At 35.6% G+C, this 26391-nt stretch overlaps 2 protein-coding genes across 2 annotated transcripts; one reads left to right on the plus strand and one right to left on the minus strand.

Annotated features, from left to right (window-relative positions):
• Positions 1 to 307: 307 nt before the first annotated feature.
• Positions 308 to 13110, minus strand: LOC125676233 (zinc finger HIT domain-containing protein 3-like). Its single transcript, XM_048914128.2, has 5 exons — positions 12959 to 13110; positions 10784 to 10815; positions 9959 to 10018; positions 7474 to 7560; positions 308 to 1154 (listed from the first exon to the last, which is right to left on the minus strand). Exons 1-5 carry the CDS (start codon positions 13039 to 13041, stop codon positions 964 to 966), a joined length of 453 nt encoding a protein of 150 aa, XP_048770085.2. The 5' UTR covers positions 13042 to 13110; the 3' UTR covers positions 308 to 963.
• A 188-nt stretch (positions 13111 to 13298) lies between these two features.
• Positions 13299 to 24686, plus strand: LOC125676182 (uncharacterized). Its single transcript, XM_048914081.2, has 6 exons — positions 13299 to 13591; positions 15708 to 15848; positions 16936 to 17111; positions 20307 to 20422; positions 21358 to 21574; positions 22550 to 24686. The coding sequence occupies exons 1-6, from the start codon at positions 13579 to 13581 to the stop codon at positions 22886 to 22888; spliced, it is 1002 nt and encodes a 333-aa protein (XP_048770038.2). The 5' UTR covers positions 13299 to 13578; the 3' UTR covers positions 22889 to 24686.
• The last annotated feature ends 1705 nt before the right edge of the window (positions 24687 to 26391 follow it).

Below are 26391 nucleotides of genomic sequence, written 5' to 3' on the forward strand. Positions count from 1 at the left end.
AAATCAAATCAGACACTTCAGAAAAATCAAAATACTTCTATTGAAAATTACTTAGGTATATTCAAATCCTTTTCAATATGTATGTAACAAAATTGGTCTTACTCAACAATTTTAGGGACATTTAACCTTGATGTCCTGCAATCCGACCTGATATACGAGAACTATAGCATCTTCAACAATTACCAGATCCCAGAGAAAACTCCAGCTTTACATACAATATGTAACATTGACAAGAGGTCCATGAGTCTCACCATTCACCTGATGGTGCAATGATTACATCTTTCAAACTTTAGCTAGATCTGAGTTATTTATGATTTAAATGATGTTTATTTCTTTCAGTGCTTCTCCATAACAAACATATCTATTCTATCAAAGACATTTTAGTACAGACATCCATTCTGTTTGTTTGCTGTTCAGGAGTCCAAATGAAAACTTTAAAACAAACAGTGTTCTTCCACTATATAAGCCATAGAGCCCCAGCCTAGCACCGGAACCCCAATCTGATTAAAATACTGTGTGCTATTTGAGAGTCCTGTATCTTAATCAGATTGCCAGAACTCCTGAGCCAGAGTCATGATTTTTACAATTTTGGTATATACATGAACTTCCTTACTCCTCATAATGTACATAGTTTGTCTGCTACATTAAAAATGTCATAATTTTTTTATCCTTTGACCCCCCCCCCCCAATCCCTCTGAGAGCCAAATAAATTCACAACATTTGTTGTCCTTACCCTAAACATGCTCTACACAAATTCAAGTCTTTTCTAAAGAAAATGTTATTGTTAACTTTGTGTCTTTTTAGTTTGCTACAGTAATTATGCTGTGCTTACATATGACTGCTTAAACACAACTGCTACGGGTATCAAACCACTCAATCAACTTATTCTGTTTAATACTACTGTCCGTGGTCCAGTTAATGATTTCATTATATATACACAAAACACATTCTATCCTGTGTCCATCAGCCTTCTGGCACCTTCATCGGAGAATTATTGTCTACAACCTTCAGACATTGGTCAGAAAATTCCAAAAATAGGGGTTCCCTCATGACCCTCTCCATGTCTTCTGAAGGATTGTTTGAGGATACCAGGTTTGTCATCAGGGACCGGAGGTGGGGGTTCTCCAGGGCCAGCAGGAGGTCTGGGTTCTCTCCTGGAGTAAAAAATCAAACAGGTGTATATAAATCAGGGCCAGCAGGAGGTCTGGGCTTTCTCCTGGAGTAAAAAATCAAACTGGTGTATATAAACCGGTGTTTGAGTGAATAGTTGGGTACACTGTATGAGAAGCGGAACAAGATAAGAAATTACTGTAAAGATCTGTGTTTCACAAAACTAGTAAACAACAGATGTACAGCTTCACATTAAAATCTAATTACATGTAATCAATTATACATCTCACAGATTTACTGGTAGTAACTGTACAATTATATATCTCACAGATTTACTGGTAGTAACTGTACAATTATATATCTCACAGATTTACTGGTAGTAACTGTACAATTATATATCTCACACATTCACTGGTAGTAACTGTACAATTATATATCTCACAGATTTACTGGTAGTAACTGTACAATTATATATCTCACACATTCACTGGTAGTAACTGTACAATTATATATCTCACAGATTTACTGGTAGTAACTGTACAATTATATATCTCACAGATTTACTGGTAGTAACTGTACAATTATATATCTCACAGATTTACTGGTAGTAACTGTACAATTATATATCTCACAGATTTACTGGTAGTAACTGTACAATCAATACTGTGTGGTCCTTATGTACCAATAGAGAAGCAAATCCTGTATTACACAATTCTCAAACCCATTATCAGGTCATACTAGTGCAGAATATAAACCCATTATCAGGCTATATAAACCCATTATCAGGCATATTAGTACAGAATATAAACCCATTATCAGGCCATACTAGTACAGAATATAAACCCATTATCAGGTCATACTAGTGCAGAATATAAACCCATTATCAGGTCATACTAGTACAGAATATAAACCCATTATCAGGTCATACTCGTACAGAATATAAACCCATTATCAGGTCATACTAGTACAGAATATAAACCCATTATCAGGTCATACTAGTCCAGAATATACACCCATTATCAGGCCATACTAGTACAGAATATAAACCCATTATCAGGCATACTAGTCCAGAATATAAACCCATTATCAAGCTATATAAACCCATTATCAGGTCATACTAGTACAGAATATAAACCCATTATCAGGTCATACTAGTCCAGAATATAAACTCATTATCAGGCCATACTAGTACAGAATATAAACCCATTATCAGGCCGTACTAGTCCAGAATATAAACCCATTATCAGGCCATACTAGTCCAGAATATAAACCCATTATCAGGCATACTAGTCCAGAATATAAACCCATTATCAGGCCATACTAATCCAGAATATAAACCCATTATCAGGCCATACTAGTCCAGAATATAAACCCATTATCAGGCCATACTAGTCCAGAATATAAACCTATTATCAGGCATACTAGTCCAGAATATAAACCCATTATCAGGCCATACTAGTCCAGAATATAAACCCATTATAAGGCCATACTAGTCCAGAATATAAACCCATTATCAGGCCATACTAGTCCAGAATATAAACCCATTATCAGGCCATACTAGTACAGAATATAAACCCATTATCAGGCATACTAGTCCAGAATATAAACCCATTATCAGGCCATACTAGTCCAGAATATAAACCCATTATCAGGCTATATAAACCCATTATCAGGTCATACTAGTGCAGAATATAAACCCATTATCAAGCTATATAAACCCATTATCAGGCCATACTAGTCCAGAATATAAACCCATTATCAGACCATACTAGTCCAGAATATAAACCCATTATCAGGCTATATAAACCCATTATCAGGCTATATAAACCCATTATCAGGCAATATAAACCCATTATCAGGCCATACTAGTCCATAATATAAACCCATTATCAGGTCATACTAGTACAGAATATAAACCCATTATCAGGTCATACTAGTCCAGAATATAAACCCATTATCAGGCCATACTAGTACAGAATATAAACTCATTATCAGGCCATACTAGTCCAGAATATAAACCCATTATCAGGCCGTACTAGTCCAGAATATAAACCCATTATCAGGCCATACTAGTACTGAATATAAACCCATTATCAGGTCATACTAGTACAGAATATAAACCCATTATCAGGCCATACTAGTACTGAATATAAACCCATCATCAGGTCATACTAGTCCAGAATATAAACCCATTATCAGGTCATACTAGTACAGAATATAAACCCATTATCAGGTCATACTAGTCCAGAATATAAACCCATTATCAGGCCATACTAGTACAGAATATAAACCCATTATCAGGCATACTAGTCCAGAATATAAACCCATTATCAGGCCATACTAGTCCAGAATATAAACCCATTATCAGGTTATATAAACCCATTATCAGGTCATACTAGTGCAGAATATAAACCCATTATCAAGCTATATAAACCCATTATCAGGCCATACTAGTACAGAATATAAACTCATTATCAGGCCATACTAGTCCAGAATATAAACCCATTATCAGGCCGTACTAGTCCAGAATATAAACCCATTATCAGGCCATACTAGTACAGAATATAAACCCATTATCAGGCATACTAGTCCAGAATATAAACCCATTATCAGGCCATACTAGTCCAGAATATAAACCCATTATCAGGCTATATAAACCCATTATCAGGTCATACTAGTGCAGAATATAAACCCATTATCAAGCTATATAAACCCATTATCAGGCCATACTAGTCCAGAATATAAACCCATTATCAGACCATACTAGTCCAGAATATAAACCCATTATCAGGCTATATAAACCCATTATCAGGCTATATAAACCCATTATCAGGCAATATAAACCCATTATCAGGCCATACTAGTCCATAATATAAACCCATTATCAGGTCATACTAGTACAGAATATAAACCCATTATCAGGTCATACTAGTCCAGAATATAAACCCATTATCAGGCCATACTAGTACAGAATATAAACTCATTATCAGGCCATACTAGTCCAGAATATAAACCCATTATCAGGCCGTACTAGTCCAGAATATAAACCCATTATCAGGCCATACTAGTACTGAATATAAACCCATTATCAGGTCATACTAGTACAGAATATAAACCCATTATCAGGCCATACTAGTACTGAATATAAACCCATCATCAGGTCATACTAGTCCAGAATATAAACCCATTATCAGGTCATACTAGTACAGAATATAAGCCCATTATCAGGTCATACTAGTCCAGAATATAAACCCATTATCAGGCCATACTAGTACAGAATATAAACCCATTATCAGGCATACTAGTCCAGAATATAAACCCATTATCAGGCCATACTAGTCCAGAATATAAACCCATTATCAGGTTATATAAACCCATTATCAGGTCATACTAGTGCAGAATATAAACCCATTATCAAGCTATATAAACCCATTATCAGGCCATACTAGTACAGAATATAAACTCATTATCAGGCCATACTAGTCCAGAATATAAACCCATTATCAGGCCGTACTAGTCCAGAATATAAACCCATTATCAGGCCATACTAGTACTGAATATAAACCCATTATCAGGTCATACTAGTACAGAATATAAACCCATTATCAGGCCATACTAGTACTGAATATAAACCCATCATCAGGTCATACTAGTCCAGAATATAAACCCATTATCAGGTCATACTAGTACAGAATATAAACCCATTATCAGGTCATACTAGTCCAGAATATAAACCCATTATCAGGCCATACTAGTACAGAATATAAACCCATTATCAGGCATACTAGTCCAGAATATAAACCCATTATCAGGCCATACTAGTACAGAATATAAACCCATTATCAGGTTATATAAACCCATTATCAGGTCATACTAGTGCAGAATATAAACCCATTATCAAGCTATATAAACCCATTATCAGGCCATACTAGTCCAGAATATAAACCCATTATCAGACCATACTAGTCCAGAATATAAACCCATTATCAGGCTATATAAACCCATTATCAAGCTATATAAACCCATTATCAGGCAATATAAACCCATTATCAGGCCATACTAGTCCAGAATATAAAACCATTATCAGGCCATACTAGTACAGAATATAAACCCATTATCAGGTCATACTAGTCCAGAATATAAACCCATTATCAGGCCATACTAGTACAGAATATACACCCATTATCAGGCCATACTAGTACAGAATATAAACCCATTATCAGGCCATACTAGTACTGAATATAACCCCATCATCAGGTCATACTAGTCCAGAATATAAACCCATTATCAGGTCATACTAGTACAGAATATAAACCCATTATCAGGTCATACTAGTCCAGAATATAAACCCATTATCAGGCCATACTAGTACAGAATATAAACCCATTATCAGGCATACTAGTCCAGAATATAAACCCATTATCAGGCCATACTAGTACAGAATATAAACCCATTATCAGGTTATATAAACCCATTATCAGGCCATACTAGTACTGAATATAAACCCATCATCAGGTCATACTAGTCCAGAATATTTTCCCTGAGAGATTGTGACCAAACTGGCGTGCCATTACCTGAGGCCAATGGCTGAGGGTAATAACATACGAGGTTGGTCACAGACCCAAGAGGAAAATTATCAAGACTATGGCTTGATAATGGTTGTAATAATTGTTTTATTAATATAATCTGCTATGTAACTCCCAACCCAGGACCCCTGCATTACTAGTCAGGTGCTCTAACCAATGAGCTATCCAAGCCGATATTCATGGTCCATATATACATGTAGATCTAACAGATCAGGAAACAGACAAATCTATTTAATTACAATTAATGTAGTAGAGTATGTCATGACATCGTAATTTATGCATCACTTTAGAAAAAATATTATGGCTAAATTCTGGTCCCTCACACTATCATTATCAGGCTATATAAATTCTGGTCCCTCACACTATCATTAGGAGAATCTCCTTCTCAGTATATATTAAAGATGCTTTGAGTTTGCTTGATCCTGGACCAAATTTTACGGAGAAAATTTTGTGACTGACCCAATCCCATTTCACCATATTCCTATTATCTCCCTTTGTAAGCAGTGTGATCCTTCATTTGAACAAGAGTACCGTAAACGGTACATAATACACCCATGAGAAGGTTATATAGGGTTATCTGAATATAAGATGTTTGTTTTGTGACATTGATTAACAAACATGACAAAAATGTCAGGAGTTATAGAACTTTACATAAGGTAATATTAGCCATCATCAAGCTGTGACATACTTTGTTTTGTGACATATGAATAAAGGGAGGTCAGCAATATATTACCTGGTTTTCTAAATTTTCATATCTATTTAGGGTAGCTTATTCAATATATGGGTTAACTAATGAATCGTTTGAATCTTGCAGAATTTGAATTTTTTAATGTAGCAATAAATGTACTTTTACATGATTATACATGATTGTTGGATGTTTTCCGCCACACTCAACAATTTTTCAGTTATCTGGTTGCGCCCAGTTTTTATTGGTGGAAGAGAGAACTCAGATACAATATACCTGGGAAGAGACCACCGACCTTCCGAAAGTAAACTGGGAAACTTTCTCACTTACGAGCGCAATCGGGATTCGAACCCGTGCCGACAGAGGTGAGAGGTCGTGTGATTTTGAGCGCGATGCTCTAACCACTCGGCCACAGAGGCCCCAGAGTATACACAAAATCGATTACATCAGCTCAGTATTATATGAATGCAATACTTTCCTTTTCTTAATGAATTTCTTGTGTTCTCATATCTCCTCAATCCTCCCTCAACAAGACATCCATTTATTGAGAATCAAAACAACTTACAACAAAGTCGCAAGTCTTAAAGTGTATTACACAGTTGTTACTTTAAATGAATGAAGAAAATTTTTTCTAAGGCTTATTTTTCAACATTTTAAAAAAATATTTTGCATTTAGAGCAAATTATCTTACAATAAACTGGAAAATTCCAGTATGTAAAGTTGGTCGTAAGTCGTAAGTTCTTTTGTAAAACACACCCTTGAATCCTGGCAATACGCACATCTTCAAAGTGTTTACAAAGGCCCTAGCTTTAAAACTGTGAGAGGAGTTAAAAGGATAAACCATACACTCACTTTATAATATTTCCTCAAAACTGACTACGTTCAACAGCATTTAATTTTTTTCGGACGGACAGATGGATGGAAGTATAAAAACTTCAAATCCCTCTTTCTGCAGGGATGAAGAAGAACCAGGGGTTCTGAGGAATTCAAAATGTCAAACTATTTAGAGCCAAACACAAGCAATAAAGATCAAAAGACAACCAACTAATTTTGATCAGAAAATTTGTATGAACATATACATGTACTCCTTACTTAAACATTGAAGTGTCTCGGGTCGAACTCTGTCCTCTGTCTCTTTAAGGTCAAATTCTGGTATTTTCTTTGGTGCCTCATGTGACTCTGTGAAAATTATTTTGAAAATTTGCAGTTTTCTGGTTTTTTGAATATTCTAAGTAAAACGGAAATGTTTGAGTGTCTGAACATACAATAAATCAGAATGAAAAAGTTGAAGATAAGAAACAGTGACCAATGTGTAAATCCTATAGAGAATACAAAATAGAGAACAGGGCAAACAGACCCTTCGAAACACCAGAGGGGGGATCAGGTGTCAAGGAGAAGTAAGCATCCCCTACTGACTGGTCACACCCACCATGAGCCCTCTATCTTGATCAGAATCAAAACAGAACAAGAGGCCCATGGGCCTCATCAGCAGTTGTGTTCTCTTGTGTAAATTCTTCACTGTGACTTAAACCTGCTGGCCCTTGGAGTCATGTCAAATGTGAACAAATTTAGATACAGTTAATATTTGTTAAACCATCACCTTTAGTGATTTGGAAAGAATGGTAGTATTACAAGTTTGATGATGAATTGAAGATGGAAAATATCAATTGATAGTTTGATATTTATTTTCCTTTAATCCATTGAACACCTCAAAATACAATTATGATATACATATTTTATACAAAATTATTGATATTTTGTGGTCAATACAATACTTTAGCTACTTGAGAAGTTCGATATTCACCAAGTCCAGAAGGCAAGGTAAATAGTTATTAGAGATGCAAGTTTTTGTTTATTATATGACCAAATAATTCAAAACATCGAAACTAGCTACTAGAACTTAACAAATGATATCTGATCAGCCATCTTTATATCGTGTTTGATATTACTAAAACTCAACAGTTCTTACCTGTTTGTGAGGAACGTCACCCTTTCTTTACAACAATACGCAAGACCTAGTCAAAAGTGCCATGAGAGGCGAATTTTTATTGAACTTCCAAGTTAAGTTTGGTCTGATGTTGGAGAAATCAAATGTTATACTAACCTTGAAGGTACGTGCAGATAAAAATAACATTCTATCTTTTCTAGTTTGTTGATTTCAGCTGATCAGAAAGGTGACAAATTTTCAATTATATAATATTTTGTCGTACAATAAAATTTATCCACTATTGAATTAAAAATATCACCATTACAATTTAATAAATGCAAAATATTTTTTGGGACGGTGACCATTTTGATTTTCTTATAACAGTATCTAAAATAATACTAACAGTATAGTGACTTCTTTAGCCTTGATCTGACTGATTGAAACATGACACCCCGGTGTAGATTTTAATTGTTTCAAAAATAGGGTAGTGGATGGTGGTATGTGAATTTGGCTTGAATTTATAGCAGGAAAAACATTTCTGACAAACTGTGGCCGTATTGTGAAAACTGCAACGAATTAAGCGTACACTTTATGACGAATAGTGCATAATGATTTGGAAAATAGTATCCTTGTGCCTCTTGATTCATTAATTTTCAAGGACATTAAATTTTGTGGATCTGTCAAAGAGATGAAGTTTTGTAGATGTGTTATTTCATGGGAAAACTACTAATAGCATGACCAAACTTTAATGTGCATTAATATGATAAACTGTACCTTTGAAGTTATCAAGATTTTTTAAAATTTTCCTATATATCCTATGTAAAACTTGAAAAACACTATTGTGGCCCTGTCCTAAGGGTCAGGCTTGAACAAAGTTGAATCTTTTTCATATATACAAATATTTCAGGAAAGTTTTGCTTTTCCTGGGTCAGTGGTATAGCTGGGTCTTAAGGAGAATTTAAACATCCAGCTCATTTTATTAATTCATGTCAGCTTTAAGGAGAATTTGAACATCCAGCTCATTTTCAGCCTCTCGGATTAGAATGGGTGTGATACTCCTCTGAACAAATTTTATCCCCTTTTCCTGGCATTACTTTGTGCCAAGTTTGGTTTGAAACAGGCCCAGTGGTTCTTGAGAGAATTGAAACTATGAAAAGTCTACAGACAGACAGACAACAGACAAACTTCAATCAGAAAAAAATCACAAGCTTTCACTTTCAGCAAGTTGAGAAGTTGTGAAAACAATCTGACTAAAACCAGACCTCTGTTGATAGCGTAAACAGAGAGGTCTGGCTTTAATTGGATCATTGTGTCCATAATGATGGAACTACAAGTACAAGACCTTAACAAGTCAGAAAGGACCCTGCAATGATATTTTGAAATAAAAAATTCTAAGTCCCATAACTCTGTACCAACAAAACTGATAAATCTGAAAATCAAAGGGGTGTCTTCCTCTGCCCAATCCAAGTATTATGTAGAAAATTTATGAAAATCTTCAAATGTAAGCGTAAGTTATTGTATGCCATGAGAAATAGCTGATGAACAGAGAGACCGGTGGACAGACAGAGTGATTACTATGGGGCACCCATCACATGACTGGGCCCTAATAGAAGAAGCAGTGGATATTAAAACCATCGATGCACTTAATACCTGTGGTAGTTGGTTTCTTATCTTGAGCATCGTCAGGTAACAGCTGACTGCAAACATTTTCTGAAAATAAAAAACCTTCCTTATTAAGTATGGATAAACAGAAATACTGTCCGTTATACTGATCATGTTATTCTTATTAAGTATGGATAAACAGAAATACTGTCCGGTTATACTGATCATGTTATTATTATTAAGTATGGATAAACAGAAATACTGTCCGGTTATACTGATCATGTTATTATTATTAAGTATGGATAAACAGAAATACTGTCCGGTTATACTGATCGTGTTATATGAGTTTTTAAGGTTAGCTCGGTATTTTATACTTCTATTCTAAATGTGTCTAGTATAAAATGCGTTTACTTTAAGGTGTTTACTGGTACATAAACAGAACTATTCTAAATGTGACTAGTATAAAATGCATTTACTTTAAGGTGTTTAATGGTACATAAACAGAACTTTTCTAAATGTTGAAAAACGTGAGGCAGTCCCTTTAAACCACAACCCAGAGCTAGTAGAAAGGTCATGTATCTAACACTAACCACTTAAATAAGAGGTAAACATCAAACAGAGCAACAAGAACTACATATAGAATGAGACTAACTAACTTCTGCCTCCAAATTAATGCTGCTGATATCTAATGCACCGGCCCCACTACTTACTAGTTCATCTCCAGCATAAATCAGATTTTATTAGTTTGAAAATCACGAGGGTCCTCAAATCTGAAGACAGATGCTAGTTAAATATTTTCTAATTTACATGTTTTACACTACAATGTACTTTATTGATTTCTAATAGTAATCATGATAAATAATGCCAACTTACCTTTATGAATCTTGTAGCAGCTGAGAGAACAACTACAATATATGATAAAACATTTGAAACCAACTCATTTCATATAATTCAGAATCGTACATTTACATATACATTCATGACTACCAATGTATGGCCAGGATTTCATTGTACTAATACTGTGACATTTCATTGTACTAATGTACTAATACTGTATCATGGCCAGGATTTCACTGTACTAATATTGTGATGTTTCATTGTACTAATACTGTGATGTGTCATTGTACTAATACTGTGATGTGTCATTGTACTAATACTGTGATGTGTCATTGTACTAATACTGTGACATTTCATTGTACTAATACTGTGACGTTTCATTGTACTAATACTGTGATGTGTCATTGTACTAATACTGTGATGTGTCATTGTACTAATACTGTGATGTGTCATTGTACTAATACTGTGACATTTCATTGTACTAATACTGTGATGTGCAGTGCTCCCACTGGACCAGAATTCCCTTTCGCCACTTTTTCGGGGAGCGGCGTGGCACAAATAATCACATGCTTTACAATTATTTCCATCATAATATATATCATTTTATTCATTACACTTATTTTAGCATTTTGAATCAGTTAAATTACTTAATCATATCCAGCTACCATACCTAAACACTTCTTTCTGAAATAATAAGAAGTTGATTTATTTGATAAATTCTATTATGGAAATCAAAATTCAGATAATAAATCATATAAATATAAACTTCATGATGCTACACCCCTCAGTGAAAACATTGTGTACATTGCCCGAAATGCAGATGTCACAAAATATCAAGCCCAATTTAGAGTCGTATCTCAACGATTCCCAATTAAATTTTCGTTTTTGATGGAAGATTTTGCAATTTAGACAGAATCAGATGTTTGAGCAGGTGGGGTTGACTGTAAAGCCAAACATAGTTATTTTTTTTAATTTTTGACTGACTAGGGTCAGAAGCTACAAGTTTAGTGTCAAAATAGAATGGGGTGCATAGTCTTATGAGATTAGCATTTTTATACTGTTGCGCACCAAACTTAAAAGAAAATTATTTACTAAAATTGCTATGTCCATATCAATGGTGACCGACCACCTTGTTTATGAAATATTCGAACTAAAATCTAACACATCAAAATCTTGTAATCAACGAGTTTGGCCGCAAAAACAAACAATTGATGTATTCATATATACATTATACACAATAATACGGCCAATTTAATTACCGGTCGGTTCTCTGGTTAAGAATTGTCATTAATGTGGAGATGATAACACGATAATGAATAAGACTTTAAATGTTAAACAATTGACCACAGCAGGGTAAACAGCTGTCCAATGTACTTTATTACATAATCACCGACTTTTTTACAGCCATAAATTACCTGAGGCTGTGACCAGCTCTGTGTGCACTGGAGCGACACGAGATTTCCGGCCGCACGCGTTGACTGAATAAACAGATTTTGACTGCATAAACAAACAGGCGATAATGCGTCACTGACAAAGGATTTAAAATACAATTAATTGCAAAAAGGGATTTTCGCCACTTTCAATTTTTTTTCGCCATTTTTGAAAAAAATTCGCCATTGGCGAAAATGGCAAAGCCCAGCTCGAGCACTGGTGATGTGTCATTGTACTAATACTGTGATGTGTCATTGTACTAATACTGTGACATTTCATTGTACTAATACTGTGATGTTTCATTGTACTAATACTGTGATGTGTCATTGTACTAATACTGTGACATTTCATTGTACTAATACTGTGATGTGTCATTGTACTAATACTGTGACGTTTCATTGTACTAATACTGTGATAATTTTTTTAAAGAACTGTGCTCCATCCCATTTTTTTCGTAGGTCTATTCCAATCTAAAATATAATGACCAGGAAAGATATCCAAACTTGAAGGCTGATTTCGCACACTGTGCCATTACTTACCCATAATGCGTGCACACTTCAATAACAATAAAATTACTTACATGTAATTCATAAGTAAAACTCAAAAAATGAAAGAAGGGTCATTACTAGTAGAAGTACTACTTTTAAAAATTCATTTAAGACAAATATCTAGTCTCGACGAATATCCGATATCGCTGAGATTTCTGTACATAGAAAATACACTATCTAGATTAGATAAAGTTTACATGCTTAGATTACGAAAATGAATGAGTACACTTACTATCTAATGACACATTTTGGACACTTGTATTTCGGAGTACTGCTCTGACAAACTTCACACAAACATATTCCTTTATTTGCCATCTTATAAAACAGTACACTTAATTAATCTTCAGTCATGCTACTTTCGATTTCACAAGTTATGTTAGACAATTTGTACATTAACAAGGTATATTTTACAATGTAACAATATTGCATAACACGATTGTTTATCTTTGAAATCTGCAAAATGAAAAAAGACATACTTTGAAAAAAAATAATCATATGAAATAGTATCTGTATTTTCAACAACAAAATAATAATAATAATAATATCTATACATTTTCAAGAACGACATATCTAATATAGATCACTACTTTCATTTTCATGTTGTCATTTCAACTTGAATTTTTTTTTATTGAATATTGTTTTAATTGATCGATCTGCTTGTGTTACTATATTCACAAATATCATAAACGTTTTTGTGATGTTTGATTTTTTCTTCAAAATATAATTATAAAATATTTTTTGGGAATATGTGATGAAACGGCCAGAAATTTTAATTTCCCACTGTTGTGCAATCATCAATGTTGCCATTACATGCATACCAGATAATACACAGACTGTGCTAATTTGGTGGAAATGAAATCTAGAGGTAAGACCATATAACTAAAAAGGTTTTGTGTTTCGATTGATAAGTGGTCTTGTGATAAAAAAGAGGGTGGTATATTATAGACCCCTACTATTACCCAGATAGCATGACTACGTTGTGCCAACATAGGCCCAACAATGCTTGTTACGTCGGGCCAACGTTGGCAAACTATGTTGGCCCAACGTTATTTTGCTCACCGGTTCTACGTAGGCCCAACGTGTAGGGCCTACGTTGGCCCAACATGTTGTTCCTACGTTGGCCCAATGTGTAGGAACTATATAGGCCCAACGTTGGCAAACAACATTGACCCAACATTATTTTGCTCATCGGTTCTACGTTGGCCCAACATGTAGGGCCTATGCTGGCCCAACGTGTGAGACTTACACTGACCCAATGTGTGTCGGGCCTACATTGACCAGGGGCAGATTCAGGAATTGTGGTGGGGCGGGGCACTTTATGAGGCAGGGGGTCTGGATTATATAGGACTTGAAATATATCTCCTATTTAGTCATTTGTACTATTTTCTATCATTTTTAATGGGGTGAAATTAATAAAATGACCCAAATTTTAAGGGTTTTTGGAAAAAATTAAGTTCTCCCAATAAAGTAATTCAAGAAATCAAAAGATTTTGCCATTTATTTTTCAGGTAGTGGAAGAAATTATTGCTTCTTTTATCGTTTAGTACATTTTTCTGAACAAGACACTACAATTTACCTTAAATTTGAAAATTTTAGGGTGGGTGCGCCGGCTTCCTCCCTTAAATCCGCCACTGTTGGCCCAATTGCAATATATTGGGCTCTATAACATATTATTACACACCAGTGCTAGAAAACTCTTTTGATCCAATGTACAATAACACAATCTTTTTAAGTCTCTCTGTCAAACAATAACTCACCATTTAGGATTGTGATTCTATTTTACCATGAAAAATAATCAAATATGATTGGACTTTGACAGAAAAGTAATACAAAATCTCGTGAAAAAAACATTAATTTTTAATTTCTCTGTTCAGATACACAAATGAAAAAGAAGGTATCCGATACAATTACAAAATTAACAAGGAAATTGTTCATATTCTATTACTTGCAAGTATTGAGAGCGGTAAAACGCGTGTTACGAAGAATCTATTTATCTATTGGTCTCATCCTCAAGCTTACTCTCATTTTGTTCAGCTTGAATTTGAATTTGAAGTTTCTTTTCCTCTGCCCTTCTCTTTCGTCCCCCATCTCTATCACTGGCAAAGCGAAACCAGTCTTTTGCCACGTTGAAAATTTCTACGTCTGTTGCATTAGCACAGAGGCGATTCTTCCTCACTGTTTCTGATTAAAATAGATAAATATATTATATAAGGAGAGTGGATCTCTCGATGCAATTGTATAGAATATTTAATATAAAGCACAAACAAACAATTATAACACCCAACCTTACGTTTACCCCTAGGATCTAAACGATACATGTGATAATCAATTAAGGTGAAGCGTCCGGATTAATGGCGTCCGGATTATCGGCCAACGTTCCAATGTTGGGCCAACATAGTCATGCTATCTGGGTATCTGATTATTATTACAAACGAAATTATCGGTTCCTGTGGTCCCATGCACACTCATCTGTTTATGATAATATTGGTTTTTGTCATTCTGTAATTCTGTCTGAAACTTTAACCTATTAAAGTGCCAATAACTTTTGAACAGTAAGTGCTAGAGCTTTGATATTTCACATGAGTATTCCTTGTGACAAGACATTTCCCTGGGTATAAACATTTTTACCTGTGACCTTGACCTTGGAGTTTGACCTACTTTTTGAAAAGTTTAACCTTGCTAATAACTTTTGAACAGTAAGTGCTAGATCTAGAGCTTTGATATCTCACATGAGCATTCCTTGTGACAAGACCTTTACTAAACCATTTGGCCTTGACATTTGACCTATTTCTAAAAAACTTGACATTGGTCATAACTTCTAAATGATAGATATTAGAGCTTTCATATTGCACATGAGCATTTCTTGCAACAAGATCTTTCTACTACTACTAAGATATTTGTCCTTGTGACCTTGGCCATCATTGGAATTGGCCATTATTGGGAGCATTTTTGTTTCACAAACACATCTTGTTATTTTTCAGGAAACAGAAATAGAATGGGTACAGAACAGAATGTGGCATCAGAAGAAACGAAAATGGAGAAAGATGAACGACTCTCCAAGCGTTTGTGTTACATTCTTAGATATGGTGCTGTAAAAGAGGGACTGAAATTGTACGAAGGAGGTGAATGCTCTATAGGAATTATAAATCTGATATTCAGGAACAGAAGTAGTTATACTTACACAGTCTCTTACATGTGTAGTGGTCAGATACATTGTAGCTCAGTTGGTAGAGCACCTGACTGGTCAGATAACTCAGTTGGTAGAGCACCTGACTGGCCAGATAGCTCAGTTGGTACAGCACCTGACTTGAGATTCAGGGGGCCCTGCATGGTTTAAAACCTGGTCTGATCCATTGCATTTCTCCCTTCCTATTACATTTGGTGCTATATGCCAGCCCCTGGAACTGACAGGTGAAAATGCCTACCAGGGGATAAAGATCCTGGGTTTATGTCTCAAGGTCTCAAGACATTTAAGGAGGGAGAAATGTAACTTGGTCAGCTGGGTTCGATCGCTGGTGGCAAGATAGCTCAGTTGGTAGAGCACCTGACTGGCCAGGTAGCTCAGTACATAGAGCACCTGACTGGAGATTCAGGGGGCCATGGTTTAAATCGTGGTTTGGTCCATTGCATTTACTCCCTTCCTGTTACACATGCAAAGATCATGTTGCATGATGGCAGATACATGGGAAGACCCACAACAAGCTCATGGACAGAAACCTTTCATGCAGTGCACAATATTGAAATAATCACAACAACAAAGTTTAAAATTTACAGTAAAAAGTTGTTACATGTATAATACCAAAGCATTAGGGGCAGTTATAATTTCATTAATTCATTATATTTAATTATTTTTCTTGTTGCTTTTTTCCGTACCATGTACAATAGAAAATTTCTTCATCCTAAGTGGGAATTTATTTTAAGGGTGTTTTAGCATAATTACATTTTAATCAAGGAGTGCATTTTATTAATGTTGCTTTCAGAGTAAAATGTCAAAACAAAATTCAACCGTGGTTGTTTCGCAGAACCCTCGGACCAAAGTGTTACCTTCAGCCTAAAAACCTCAGGCACCAGTTCAGTCCTCAAGCTTTACAAAACACTTACCATCAGATGTATTCAACAGTTATTAATTAATGTACTAGTATATTGTTGATTTTGAATAGCACAGATTCTAGATGGAGAAATACTTTGTTTTTCCTCTGATTTAATCAGGATTTGTGGATATGAACCAGCTCCTTGAATTAGAACTGATGCGACATAACACAAAAGAAGAAGTGTTAAACGAAGCAGATGTCTCGGTGTCTCACAGGAATGCCAAGAGATTCGAATGGAAGGAGGAAAATGGGAAGATGTTCATTAGGGCATGTTTCTGTAGGAATTTTGAAGAGGTAACAGCAGTGGCAAACTATACTTACCACTTCATATCATATTCCAGAATTTAAAAAATATCATTGGGTCATACATGTATTGTAGGAAGTTATGTAGGGTTGAAACAATACAATGATACGATACATATTGCAATACTTATGCCACAATTCAATACTTTCAATATGATACAATTTACAGAAGAAACCAATAATAACATTGAAGAAAAATTTTAATTCCAAGATTCACAATCATAATTTCAAAAGCAAAATGTTTCCAAACTGCCAAATGGTAAGATGCCTGTTGTCTCTGAGGTTCAAACCGATTAAGTTCATTATTATCTTCATCAGAATCGAGGTAAACAACAGTCTGAATGTTATTGGACACTATTTTGTCCTTCAAGCATGTAAAAATAATAAGTGCATTTAATACGCCAGTTTCGAGATACGAACTCTTCTGTGTAGGAGGTGCATTTAGTGGAACTTTGAATGACTAAGTGGGACAGAGTGGACCTACAGTCAGAGAGGAAGATGATGAAATGTATTAAAAGTGGCTTCTCTTTTAATATGTAAATGTGGGAAATACAAAATACTATCGAAAGAAATGTTTTACTAAAGTGGAAACATAAAAACAATGTCATATTTGCAAGTAATGTATTAGATATGGTACTTATGACCAACGAAATAACGTGATATGATAAGAATTCCATGTATTTAATTACTCCCTAAATACTTATCACTTACTTAGTTTGTGTATCAGTCGAATTCAGGTGATCTAACAGTGTATGAGAAACTTACTGAGTACATTCACTTACGCAGTGATGAATATTAGTCCCACTCCCGCATGTAAACAAATTGTTTCGCGCCTCACTATATACGAGAGTTCTCCAAAGGGAAATAACTCGGGTGTATCTCGAAACCAGCGTATTATTATGAACTTTTGGTATTTTCCACCTTAAGCAGTTTCATTAGCTTTTTTAGCTCACCTGAACCGAAGGTTCAAGTGAGCTATTCTGATCACATTTTGTCCTGCGTCCGTCTGTCTGTCTGTCCGTCTGTCTGTAAACTTTTCACATTTTCGACTTCTTCTCCAGAACCACTGGGCCAATTTCAACCTAACTTGGCCAAAAGCATCCTTGGGTGAAGGGCTTTCAAGTTTGTTCAAATGAAGGGCCATGTCCCTTTCAAAGGGGAGATAATCACAAAAATGCAAAAATAGGGTGGGGTCATTTAAAAATCTTCTTCTCAAGAACCACTGGGCCAGAAGAGCTGAAATTTACCTGAAAGCTTCCTGACATATTGCAGATTCAAGTTTGTTCAAATCATGGCCCCCGGTGGTAGGATGGGGCCACAAGGGGGGATCAAAGTTTTACATACAAATATATAGGGAAAAACTTTAAAAATCTTCTTCTCAAGAACCACTAAGCCAGAAAAGCTGAGATTTACATGAAAGCTTCCTGACATAAGGCAGATTCAAGTTTGTTCAAATCATAGGCCCCTGGGGTTGGATGGGGCCACAATAGGGGATCAAAGTTTTACTACAAATATATAGGAAAAATCTTTAAAAATCTTCTTCTCAAGAACCACTAAGCCAGAAAAGCTGATTTTTACATGAAAACTTTCTGACATAGTGCAGATTCAAGTTTGTTCAAATCATGGCCCCCGGGGATAAGATGGGACCCCAAGGGGGGATCAAAGTTTTACACACAAATATATAGGGAAAAACTTTAAAAATCTTCTTCTCAAGAACCACTAAGCCAGAAAAGCTGATTTTTACATGAAAACTTTCTGACATAGTGCAGATTCAAGTTTGTTCAAATCATGGCCCCCGGGGATAAGATGGGGCCCCAAGGGGGGGATCAAAGTTTTACACATAAATATATAGGGAAAAACTTTAAAAATCTTCTTCTCAAGAACCACTAAGCCAGAAAAGCTGATTTTTACATGAAAACTTTCTGACATAGTGCAGATTCAAGTTTGTTCAAATCATGGCCCCCGGGGGTAAGATGGGGCCCCAAGGGGGGAATCAATGTTTTACACACAAATATATAGGGAAAAACTGTAAAAATCTTCTCAAAAACCACTAAGCCAGCTGAGATTTACATGAAAGCTTCCTGACATAGTGCAGATTCAAGTTTGTTCACATCATGGCCCCCGGGGATAAGATGGGGCCCCAAGGGGAGGATCAAAGTTTTTACACACAAATATATAGGGAAAAACTTTAAAAATCTTCTTCTCAAGAACCACTAAGCCAGAAAAGCTGAGATTTACATGAAAACTTTCTGACATAGTGCAGATTCAAGTTTGTTCAAATCATGGCCCCCGGGGATAAGATGGGGCCCCAAGGGGGGGATCAAAGTTTTTACACACAAATATATAGGGAAAAACTTTAAAAATCTTCTTCTCAAGAACCACTAAGCCAGAAAAGCTGAGATTTACATGAAAGCTTCCTGACATAATGCAGATTCAAGTTTGTTCAAATCATGGGCTCCGGGGGTTGGATGGGGCCACAATAGGGGATCAAAGTTTTACATACAAATATATAGGAAAAATCTTCTTCTCAAGAACCACTGAGCCAGAAAAGCTGATTTTTACATGAAAACTTTCTGACATAGTGCAGATTCAAGTTTCTTCAAATCATGGGCTCCGGGGGTAGGATGGGGCCACAAGGGGGATCAAAATTTTACATACAAATATATAGTTAAAATCTTTTTCTCAATAACCACTGAGTCAGAAAAGCTGATATTTACAAGAAAACTTTCTGACATAGTGCAGATTCAAGGTTGTTCAAATCATGGTCCCCGCGGGGGGGGGGGGGGGGGGGGGGGGGGGGGTAGGATGGGGCCACAAGTGGGGGGGGGGGTGTCAAAGTTTTACATACAAATATAGAAAAAAGCTTTAAAAGAACCATTGGGCCAAAGAAGTTGACATTTACATGAAAGCTTTCTGACATAGTGTAGATTCAAGTTTGCAAAGGGTAGTTTGGGCCATAATAGGGACCAAGGTTTTACATGCAAATATATATGGAAAGTCTTCAGATATGGGCCAAGGTGACTCAGGTGAGCGATGTGGCCCATGGGCCTCTTGTTTTTTATTAATGAAGTTTCTGCACTGAAATTATACAATCCTTCTTTTATTTTGAAAATGTTTATTTTTTATAACTTGCCAAAACTGTTTGCACGTACATGTTTAATATGAAATGATTATGTCTCTTCCTAGAACCCTTGCCATGAAGGATCCAAAGTGCCTACACTTAAAAATGCCTGTTTACAATATGTCTGCAATAACCTTAATGACTACGACCTTGAAGACTTTCCAGATGAGCACCTCATTAGGTGCGTTTGTATATCTTATTTAGTGTTTTTCTATACCATATTGTGAATTAACATTATATTCGTTTTCTATTTTATTTTCAAACAATTTTGCTCATTTAAACTACAAAAGTGGTGTACAGATCTACGAATATGCCCCATATGTTAAAGGACACATTGTTTTGATCTGTCTTTCTATCAACACCATTATTATTGCCATGGTTTTACAAAGTAGAAACAAAGGTCAGGGTCATGTCAAGGTGAAAAATCAGTATGTATAATTATGGTCATAAGTGAACTATACAAGATGTAGACTTCATATGTCAGTTGTGAATGTCAAAACTTTGTTGGATCAAGGTTGCATCTCAAGGTCAGCCTTGCTACAGTGGGACTTTGCTGTGGAAGAAGGCAATAGTGTGTCACAAAATACTTTTTGGTCCCTTAAAGCCATATACCTGTACATTGTATGTAGTTTTTCCCTGTGAAAATTAGCTTTCAGGTATGCCAGCAAGTGTATTGAATAACTTGCTGAGGACAATTGCTGTTTAATTTAAGTGCATGTATATGGAAAGGAACACTATCGGTAGTGGGAGACCTACATGTATAGTTGACATGCTATTGGTAGTGGGAGACCTTCATGTATAGTTGACATGCTATTGGTAGTGGGAGACCTACATGTATAGTTGACATGCTATTGGTAGTGGGAGACCTTCGTGTATAGTTGACATGCTATTGGTAGTGGGAGACCTTCGTGTATAGTTGACATGCTATTGGTAGTGAGAGACCTACATGTATAGTTGACATGCTATTGGTAGTGGGAGACCTTCGTGTATAGTTGACATGCTGAGAATGTCTACAACAGTGTGTGGCTTCACAGAACTGAAAGCATACACCTTTCTGAATGGCTTGATGTAAATAATCACAGTCTTGTCAATTAATTTCTTCATCTTCTATTGTAGTAAAATGATTCAGAAGATGAAGAAACAGAATAAATTAAACAACACAGCAATGCGACAATTGTTAGTTCCGGTTCTTGAACATCTGGATTTTTCTGGAATATACATCACAGACAGCACACTAAAGATATTGTGGAGAAATTGTCCAAACATCCGAGTTCTTAGTCTAAAGGATTGTGGGTATCTAATAACAGACAATCTCATGGAGCAACTTGTGAAGGTAAGGTGTTGTAAACAGTATCTATTTATGATTGTATGATCTACATGTGTACCTCACATCTTCAAAAAGTAAAACTCAAGCAATTGACCATTGGTGCAGACTGACAATCATAGAATCACCAAAAAAATATTTGCCCAAATTCTAGTTTATATTTTACCCCTTGCAACAAAGGGACAAAGACTCTTGCCTTTTCTGTCATTTGCACTTGTATACAAGATTTAAGCAAAAGATTTTACTCAACTTTTATCAAGCTTGCAGGAATGATACCATGGCTCCTAATGGTTTTTAAGGTTACTAGGGATCCAAAATTTTCTAGACTTGCAGGAAGGGTACCTTGTATAAAGACCTTGGTTCCTATTTTTCAAAGTTAAGATGAAAATTCTCATATACAAGATTTAGTCTACATGTATATTTATCATCCAATTTTTGTCAAACTTTGAGGAATAATACTTTGCATAAAGTTCTTAGTTCCTATTAGTTTTCAACCATAAATAAAGGTCATTGTCAAGGTTACTGAAAGAAAAATTTTGATATTATTTGAGTGCAAGATACATGTTACATGTCTCATGCAATTTTTGTGTAACCTTTATGAATGCAACCTTTACATTAAGTTCTCAGTCCTTATTAGGTTTTAGGAAAAATTTTAAAAGGTCTAGGCTGATAGACGGAGTATATCCTTTATCAACTAGCTTTGGTTGTGTACTTAGTATTTTATTTCAAATGCACTTGCAAATATTTTAGATGCTATTATACACAGAGATCAAGGTTCCTGCTGGTTTTCAAAGTGAAATATAAAAAGTTCAGGGTCATTGGAATGAGGATTTTTAAAACAAAATTCTGAATAGCTTTTTCAGGAATGCCATATTACAGTATGCCTGTGCATTACATATATCTAATTGGTAAAATAATATGCCATAATTTTATTGAGCACCTTGTCACATTATTTTGCACATAAACAATCTGATTATTTTTCAGAAACTACTCCACCTCGAGTCATTAAACCTTTGTGCTTGTAAACACTTAACAGACCGGTCAGCGAGTGCTTTGTCTAAACATGCCAAAAATCTCAGGGAACTTAATCTCAGCTGGATCTCTACAATCTCTGAAGCAGCTATCATAAACCTCATGACAAAATGTCCGAAACTTGTGTTCCTGGATATTTACGATCACAAAATATCAGCCGAGAGTAGGAGTGTCATGACTGATATTGCAAGACAACGCAAAATGAAAATTGTGCTAAAAGGATTGACAGACCAAGAAATTGCTCTTGAAAATCCTTGTTCCCTTCTGCCTAATTTTGGAAAAGTCTGGTAAAATGTGTTCCAAAAGGTGTTTAACGTGATGTGGATTCCTGTACTATTCACTGGGTGATATGCACACTCTGCAATTAGTCTTTCTTTTACGAAGGATTATTTATTTGTTTTCATTGTCATGTATTCACAAAATAACTGACAAATTTACGTATAAGGGATTTGAAGAGATTACATTTCATGTACATGAACAATTAACTCGTGATGGCTGTGATATTTTACTCCTTAAGCACAATTGTAGTTAAAATAATGTTCAATTAAAAAAAATGTATTTCTGCTCAGTTACTGCCTTCTTAACCATTCATCAAATTATACATTTTTGCAAATATTTTTGAGAGCAAGAGACTAGAGGAAGACATGTATACATTTTGAGGTCACCGGTCAGTTTGTCAAAGGTCACCTCACACCGAAAAGCATCCGTTCTAAATGTCACCATTTGACAGGGCTTTAGTTAACTATGTCAGTTTTCTAGTTAGTTTTATGAAACCTATTCCTTAAATCTAAACAAGATGCCCACATGCGACAATGCTCAACTGAGTCACCTTGGCCCTGCTATTCTTTTAAAGATTTCTTAAAAAGATTTTAACCTTTTTATAATCCCAAATTCTGACCCCATCTCATCCCTTTTTTGTTACGACTTGTCTGACCCTGAATCCAGACAATGACTTCCATGGCCTTGCTGTTCAAATTCGATCATGATTTTAGTCCCACCCTAACCACAGGGTCCATTGAATTTGGCAAAGTTTGCATATGATATGATTTGATGTGGCCCCACTACTCTTTGTAATAGAGTGATCTTGGGTTAATGAATAAATTTTGCTATAGATATATGCTTCAATGTATTTTACTTTAGAAAAACCTAGATCCACTCCTTTCTTCCTCTAGCCCTTACATGTACATATATAGGTGAACACATTTAATAGTCATTACCTTGAGGCATATGTCAAAGGTCTCGTAGTGTTTTTGAACTTCATTGGTTGTGTTTTGTGAAGTTGCTTTTGGTTGGTTTTTATTGTTTTGGTCATTGGGTTTTACCGCCAAAATCGAGCATTCTTTGTGTAGTTTTGAGAGAGAACAGACTTGATATTGACAAAATTTTGAAAAGACCTTCTACAAAGACTTTTCCATCTTTTCTGGCAAGTAATGCATTACTGATTATCCTTATTGGTAAATGTCAATTAATATATCCAGTCTATATAGTATTTGCAGATTTAATGAGATTTCTTTTGCACGAAATATTAACTGAGAGAAAGGCTAGATCTAGAAAGAATGATAGTTTTGTTTAAAGCTCTTTGATTTCATAAATCAATTGCTTATATTTAGAGTAAATTGGTGAATCTATCAAGTTACACTTTATTTTATAATCAGAATATTTGATTAACTTGTTCAGAGTGAGCAATTGAATTTAATTTAGACTATTGTATGTAAATTACAGAGTCCATGTACATATCCACATAGATAGATATATATGTACATGTATGTGGAAGCCTCTTCCCATAGAATGGTAAATATATGATTTAAGTTTTAATGATAATGTATTTTTATGACTATGGGAGAAATCTGTTCATACCAGTATATGTACGTGTAACTTTAAGAGTTGTCTCCCTTCATTGTGATTTTTTTGAGATAAGTAATCCATCATCTTGATGTGAATTTACATTCATTAACCATATAAGTAATATTGTCAATTATTAATCAATGCACTCTGTGATATCAGTGTTATTTTACATGTATTGCAGGGCTGTAAATATGTACTACATGTGAGATATCCTTCACTGTGATATTAAATTCCCTGAACCCATACAGGAGTTGGTTATTGTCAAACTACAAACCTGTTACATGTACATCTTGAAAAGAATTTTTTTTAAAATTTCCTACATACTCTCATGTAAAACTTTTAATTTCCTTAAACACCACCCTATTCAAATACTAGAGATTGGTTTTATGAGAAACAAATGTCTCCCCAGCTCCCCAAGTTGGAAGTGCTCCAAATGAAACCTCCTCCCTTTCATGTACTGCATGGTATGGAGGAGAAAGCATGAACAGGAATATAGACAATATGAACTCCGATAAGCCACATTGGAGAAGTGTTCACAAACTATTCTATACCCTCCACCCCTTAGATCCACTATAACTTTAAGGACAACAAATTGGATCCTCCTGGCCCAACAATATGCACATCTACAAATGGCAATGAAGCATTGTACAAAGTTTCAAATCAATGCAATAAGCCATACAGGAGAAGTGTTCACAAGAAAGCTATTTTAACACCCTCCACCCCAAGATTTTGTGACAGACGGAAAGTACAAAAACAATGTCTCCCCCTGAAAGAGGGGAGATATAATAAATCTGCACTACATTGAAAGGATTGCATATTGATGCGAGTTTTTGTGGCTGGTCATGGTTCTGGACAAAAATACATGTATTTTCAAAGTTTGTTTATTTTCCCATGCAAAAATGTTGAACCCCCCCCCCCCCTCCATTGTTGCCCCTATCTACCTCCTAGTACCATAATTCAAACAAACTTGATTCTGCCCTACATTTATCCAAGGATGATTGCATACTAATCATGACCCTATTGGAAAGACTTTCCTTTTCATCCCATGTATTCAACTAATGTGGCCCCATCCTATCCCCAGGCCACTGATTTAAACAAATTTCATTCTGTGCTACTGAACTGGTGCATTGGTCTAGAGGTTAGAGCATTCGTCCCGCATGCGGAAGGCTGGGGCTCTAATCCCGGCCGCAACAGACTTAAGTTGTTAAAACAGGAGGTAGTGACAGTTTCCATCGCCAAACACTCGGCATCAGGTGTGAATGTCACGGGTCCTCGGAGATTACCTTAAAAACGGATGTCCCGTGTCGCAGTAGGTATGGCACGCTAAAGAACCCTCACTGCTCAAAGGCCGTAGGTGCCGAGCAAAGGCCTAAATTTGAAGCCCTTCACCTGTCTTGATGACGGCTCCATGAGTGAAAAATTCTCTCTTGAGAGAGAGAGACGTTAAACAAGATACAATCAACAATGCACTACTGAGGAAGAGGACGCTTGCACATTAATATGACTAGTCATGGCCCTGCTGATTGAAAATAATATTTTTTAAATAATTCCTTTTACTTGTCCTTATTCAGTGTCTGAGGATGCTTGCACATTGAATGATTAATGATGGTCCTGCTGTTTGTAAGAATATTGTGCACGATTTTTCCCTATATATTCCCTTGTAAAATTTTAATCTCCTATTGTAGCCCCACCCTACCCCTAGGGGCCATGATTTGGGCAAACTTGAATCTTCGTTATGCCCTTTATCTTAACATACCTGAATTCCCGTCACCCAAGGATGCTACATGTCTAAGTTTGGTCCAGTAGTTCTGGAGAAGAAGATGAAATGTGAAATATTTCTGACAATTTGACAACAGACAATTTTCAATCAGAAAAGATGACTCGAGTTTATGGCTCAGGTGAACTAAAATGTCTGGACACAAATTGCATGCCATTAAAATAAAATAAAA

The sequence above is a fragment of the Ostrea edulis genome, chromosome 1, assembly GCF_947568905.1.
Source record: "Ostrea edulis chromosome 1, xbOstEdul1.1, whole genome shotgun sequence".
Taxonomy (NCBI): Eukaryota; Metazoa; Mollusca; class Bivalvia; order Ostreida; family Ostreidae; genus Ostrea; species Ostrea edulis.